The following is a 5853-nucleotide window of genomic DNA, read 5'->3' on the forward strand; positions in this document are numbered from 1 at the left end:
GTGAAACTCTTTTAGGGAAAACTTCCTGACGGGAGAATTGTGGCTGTGAAGCAACTCTCGGTATCATCCCACCAAGGAAAAAGTCAGTTTGTAACAGAAATTGCTACCATATCAGCTGTGCAACACCGTAATCTTGTGAACTTGTATGGATGTTGTATTGAGGGAGATAAGCGACTCTTGGTTTATGAGTACTTGGAGAACAAGAGCCTTGATCAAGCACTCTTTGGTAGGATCCTTTGTTGGAACTATAAACTTTTTTAATATTCATAGTAATTAACCTCTTTTCACGTCAATGTAATTCTTAAACGACACTTCGCTACATTTGGTATGCATGAACAGGAAAGAGTGGTTTGCATCTTAATTGGGAAACTCGCTATGATATATGCTTGGGAACAGCGAGGGGTCTAGCTTATCTTCACGAGGAATCGAGGCCCCGAATTGTACATAGAGATGTCAAGGCCAGTAATATTCTTATCGACGCCAATCTCAACCCCAAAATTTCAGATTTTGGTTTGGCCAAGCTATACGATGACAAGAAGACCCACATAAGCACTCGGGTTGCTGGGACAATGTAACTTTTTTCCGTCTTTTACTTAAATTGTTTGTTTTATATTTCAAATTAATGACCCACTTCTTTTTATCATTGAAGTGGCTATCTAGCGCCGGAGTATGCTATGCGCGGGCACCTAACAGAAAAGGCTGATGTATTTGGATTTGGGGTTGTTGCTCTTGAGGTTCTCTGTGGTAGGACAAATTCTGACTTGAGCTTGGACAAAGAGAAGATGTATCTTCTTGAATGGGTATGAAAAATAATACTAAAAGTCTTTGTATCATTGCAAGCGTAAATTGGCGAAGAAATGATTTTCCCAGGAAAATGTGATTTTGGAGGTGCATTACTATGATTTGCATATATCGTTTTCCCTGAGAAAATGATTTTCTATTCAGTGTGGGAAAATCCTTTTCTTATTCTTTCTTGATTACCCTGACCTTCAAAACTAAAACTTACTCTCTTTTCTACATGTTCCCAAGTGCAATCAAACAACTTCAAAAATATGAAGAGGAAATCCATTTTCTTTGGACTATTTTCCCGAAAATTGATTTTTCTGAAAAACAAAATCTATGCAATCAATCATTTCTTCTGAAATTACATCCATGAAAAAATGGTCCCCTAACCAGTATTGTCATTTTGCTAAATTTCCCAGGCTTGGTATTTACATGAAAATAAGCGTGCAATAGAATTGGTGGATCCAACATTATCTGAATTCAATGAAGAAGAAGCAAAGACAGTGCTAGGAGTATCCCTTTTGTGCACGCAAGCATCACCAATGCTACGCCCGTCAATGTCACGTGTGGTGGCCATGCTATCAGGAGATATCGAAGTAAGCACCGTCACATCGAAGCCTGGATACTTGACAGATTGGCAGTTTAATGATTTAAGTAGCTTTATGAGTGAAGATACTTCCAAAGCCTCAATTGAAAGAAGTAGTAGCCAGCATGGCTCATCGTCAACTCTGAACCCTGTTGGTGACTATTCGCCAGTGAATGACTCTATTCAACCAATGCTGAATGAGATTATCGGGGATGGTAGATGAGGATGATTGTCTTTTGATCTGCCAATATGTAAGATCTTCATGAATTGCCATTTTTTTTACATATATGTCCCCCATTATATATGTTTTATACAAACGAACACAAAGGATAAGACTAGGTACCTATTTTCATATATAATTTGTAGATCTAAATAAGCGTGCATAGAAGGATTTTATATTTTTTATGAATGTGTATATGGATGCATAAGAGCCATGGTGGTAGTTATCTGAGATTGTAATTTTATTTTATCTTCGATGTTGGCATTGCAATAGATTGCTTCTCAGTTTGGCGGGTCTTCTTAATCTCCATTGTTTTTTCTTTGTTTCTGTTTTCCTTGATAAAATCTCTTATATCTATCAAAAAAAAGGAAAAACAAAATAAAAGATGTTCCAACAAATTGCGGTAGAAATGAATGTTATGATGATCTTCCAACTATTTTATTATTGTTATTATTATGACTACTTCACTCTGAAAGGCGCATGTATTTTTGTCTTACGTATTTGACAAGACGAATGTGTCAGTGTGGAGTAGAGGCCTTGTTGAGAATTAAAGAGAATATTGGAGAGAATATTTTTGGATGGAAGAGGTTTTTTATTATTGAACTCAACTTGATCTTTTTTGGTTGATACAAGATGGTGGGAGAATTTCTCTATTTATAGGACTCCATAGACAATTCTAGATACACCATTAAATTACTTAGGTTATTATATATAATTCCTATATACCAATTAATAAATGAGTGTTCTAGAAAATACAAGAGTATTTCAAGAGACTCTAGTAAATAAATGAAGATTCTAGAAGTTCTAGCAACTACAAGAAAATTTTAGAGACAACCTATAATAAATCAAGTTTATTATTTCAACACCCCCTCTTAAACTTGATTTGTGACTCCAATAATGCTTTGTAACTTGGTAAAAGCTTCTCTCTTGAGTGACTTGGTAAAGATGTCTACTATTTGGTCTTGAGACTTCACGAACTTCAACCTTACTTCCTTTCTTCCAATGCATTCTCGTATGTAATGATAATGAGTGTCAATGTGCTTACTTCTTTCATAAAAGATGGGATTCTTTGCTAGTCCGAGTGCTGATTTGCTATCAATACGAATCTTGATAGGTTTCTCTTGTGACAAATTTAATTCTTTTAACAGGTTTCTTAGCCAGATAGCATGACAAACACATGATGTTGCAGCAACATATTCGGCTCCACAAGTTGATAGTGTGACGATTGGTTGCTTCTTTGAAATCCAAGTGAAAGCAGTGTTTCCCATAAAGAATACAAATCCAGTGGTGCTCTTTCTATCATCCAAGTCTCCACTCTAATCGCTATCACTATATCCAACTATCTTATAATTGTTAGAAGATGAATAAAACAAGCCATAGTTGGTTGTACCTTTGATGTACCAAAGTATTCTCTTTGCAGTCTTGAAATGGATTGTTGTTGGAGCTTCCAAATAACGACTAATGATTCCAACGACATAGAAAATATATGTCCTAGTACAAGTTAGGTAGTGCAAACTCCCAACAAGGCTTTTGTAGAGAGTTGGGTCTACCTTTTCTCCTTCATCATGCTTTGACAACTTGATTTCACATTCCATCGGCGTGCCAACTGGATTAGTCATTCATCTTGAACTTCTTAAGCATTTATTTAGCATAGCCTTCTTGAGTAATGAAGATGCTTTTGTCCTTTTGCTTTACTTCAATGTCGAGGTAGTAAGACACGGACCCAAGGTCTGTCATTTCGAACTCTTTCGCCATTTCTTTTTTGAACTCTTCAAACATACTCAGGTTGCTACCTGTGAAGATCAAGTCATCCATATACAAGCATACAATCAAAATATCTCTATTTTAACTTTGATATAGAGTGCATGCTCATATAGACACTGGTGAAATTCTTATCTTGAAAGTACTTGTCAATTCGAGTATGCCAAGCTCTCGGCGCTTGCTTTAGGCCATATAAAACCTTCTTCAACCTCAAAACTTTATCTTCACCTCCCCTTTTACTTCATAGCCCAATGGTTGCTCGATGTAGACTTCTTCTTCAAGGAAATCATTTAAGAAAACGAACTTTACATCCATTTGGTAGATCTTCCATCTATTTTGGACTGTCAAAGAAATAATTAATCTAACGGTTTCAAGATAAGCAACAGGAGCAAATCCCTCATCATAGTCAATGCCTTTCCTTTGACTATAGCCTTTAGCCACCAATCTTGCTTTGTATCTCTCCACATCTCCTTTAGCATTCTTCTTCGTCTTGTATACCCATTTTACTCCAATCGCCTTGTGTCCTTGTGGAAGTGTAGCTAGTTCCCATGTGTTGTTCTTTGTGATTGAATTGATTTCTTCATCCATGGCGTCTCTCAATTTCTTGCTTTCTGCCACTTCTTGGTAGCTTAGAGGTTCACAATCACCAAAGAGACACAAAAGAGTGATGTCATTTTGATTTTCAGTTACCTCATAAAGTTCTTGTAAGCTTCTTAAGCGTAGTGTCTTCTCATTCAAACTTTCACTTGATGATGAATCTTTATGCAAGTTTTCGGTTGGTGAGATCAGTGGAGTAGTAGGCTTTCGAGGTTCTTGTCTTGTTTCTTCCATCCTTGATTGCTCTATTTCTTCTTCTTCAAAGTAAGGAAGAAAATCATACTCATCTTCTTATGTGTTCCAATCCCAAGAATCTTCTTCATCGAACTCTACATCACGATTAATGAGAATCTTGCCAGTAATTGGGTTGTACAGCTTGTAGCCGTTGGATCTTGAGTCATTACCGATGAATATGTACTTTTCACTCTTGTCATTGAGCTTGGTTCTCTTTTCATCAGGCACATGAACATAAGCAACACTTCCAAAGACTTTAAGGTGAGAAATTCCGGGCTTTCTTCCATTCCATGCTTTTTGTGGTGTCTTTTCATATACACTTCTTGTTGGAGAACGATTTGCCAAGTAGACTGCACAAGCCACCTCTTCGGCCCAAAACTCCTTGGGCATTCTTTTGCTTTTGAGCATGCTGCGAGTCATGTTGAGTATGGTTCGATTCTTCCTTTCTGCCACTCCATTTTGTTGGGGGGTTCTCGACACCGTTAAGGGAGGACGAATTCCATGATCTTCGCAGTACTTTTGGAACTCGTTTTATGTGAATTCTCCTCCTAGGACAGATCTCATAGCCTTAATAGCAAGTCCGCTTTCTTTTTCAACAAGGACTTTGAACTTCTTGAAATTCTCAAACACTTCCGACTTCTCCTTTAGGAAATAAGCTCATGTTTTCCTTGAAAAATCATCAATGAAAAGGAGAAAGTATTTGCTCTTACCAAAAGAGTTTGGTTTAATCAGTCCACAAACATTGGTGTGTGCGAGCTCGAGCAGTTTTGTGGCTCTTGATGATGACTCCTTCAGAAAACTTTTCCGGGATTGCTTTCCAAGCAAACATCCTTCGCAAAGTTGATCGGATTGGTTGATGCATGGTAGACCTCTCACCATCTCTTTTTTCTCCAAAAATTTGAGCCCGCCAAAATTGAGGTGTCCAAAGCGTAGATGCCACAGCCATGATAAGTCATTATAGCAAGTCTTTAGACACATTGAAACATCGTATTGAATATTCAAGAGGAACATTCTATTATTTGACATGGGCACTTTGGCAATCAAATTACTTTTATTGTCTTTTAAGAAAATGTTATTTTCTTTTAAGTGAATATCATACCCTTTCTCTAGCAATTGATCCAAACTCAAAATATTATTCTTCATGTTGGGCACAAAGTAGACATTTGAGATGAATTGATGGCCTCCATTTTTTAAGCGTATGAGAATTTTACCTTTGCCTTCCACAGGTATTTTTGATTCATCTCCAAATGAGACATTCCCTCTTACTGCTTCATTGAGCTCTACGAACATTCTTTTTTGTCCACACATACGATTGCTAGCACCGATGTCAAGATACCATCTATTTTCTTGGTCTTCATCTTTGTCTTTGTAAGCTAGCAGCAACGTACCTTCTTCTCCTCCTTTATCTTCGACGAAATTTGCTTTTTCTTTGACCTTACTTGGTAATTTACACTCGGAGACATAGTGACCGAACTTATTGCAATTATAACATTTGATGTGAAATTTGTCGTTCCTTGACCATGAGTTGCCTCTTCCGTGCCCTCTTGTTGCTTATGAATTTCGACTTATTTCTTCGTTGTTGAAGTTGTTAGAGTTGTTGGAATTGATGAAGTTGTTGTTGAAACCGCCCCTTCCTCCTCTTCCTTGTCCATGTCCACCTCCTCTTCCTCTT

General features: G+C 37.3%; 2 protein-coding genes across 2 annotated transcripts; both read left to right on the forward strand.

Annotated features, from left to right (window-relative positions):
- The first annotated feature begins 8 nt into the window (after positions 1 to 8).
- Positions 9 to 1885, forward strand: LOC147380521 (putative LRR receptor-like serine/threonine-protein kinase At1g56140). The gene is made up of 4 exons (XM_086431596.1): positions 9 to 226; positions 340 to 571; positions 650 to 800; positions 1203 to 1885. The coding sequence occupies exons 3-4, from the start codon at positions 675 to 677 to the stop codon at positions 1590 to 1592; spliced, it is 516 nt and encodes a 171-aa protein (XP_086287722.1). The 5' UTR covers positions 9 to 226; positions 340 to 571; positions 650 to 674; the 3' UTR covers positions 1593 to 1885.
- LOC147380522 (putative LRR receptor-like serine/threonine-protein kinase At1g56140) lies at positions 52 to 575 on the forward strand (the record flags this gene model as incomplete). Its single annotated transcript, XM_086431597.1, has 2 exons — positions 52 to 226; positions 340 to 575. Coding segments are annotated over 2 exons (411 nt in total), but the record flags the coding sequence as incomplete, so codon positions are not given.
- Positions 1886 to 5853: the final 3968 nt, after the last annotated feature.

Source organism: Akebia trifoliata, unplaced genomic scaffold (genome assembly GCF_017979445.1).
Source record: "Akebia trifoliata isolate Shusen 1 unplaced genomic scaffold, ASM1797944v1 Contig01335, whole genome shotgun sequence".
Taxonomy (NCBI): Eukaryota; Viridiplantae; Streptophyta; class Magnoliopsida; order Ranunculales; family Lardizabalaceae; genus Akebia; species Akebia trifoliata.

Bases quoted from the DNA above. Each gene is read 5' to 3' on its own strand.
- LOC147380521 (XM_086431596.1), top strand. From the start codon at position 675: ATGCGCGGGCACCTAACAGAAAAGGCTGATGTATTTGGATTTGGGGTT. The intron at 801-1,202 runs GTATGAAAAATA...TAAATTTCCCAG, and splicing joins AGATGTATCTTCTTGAATGG to GCTTGGTATTTACATGAAAA.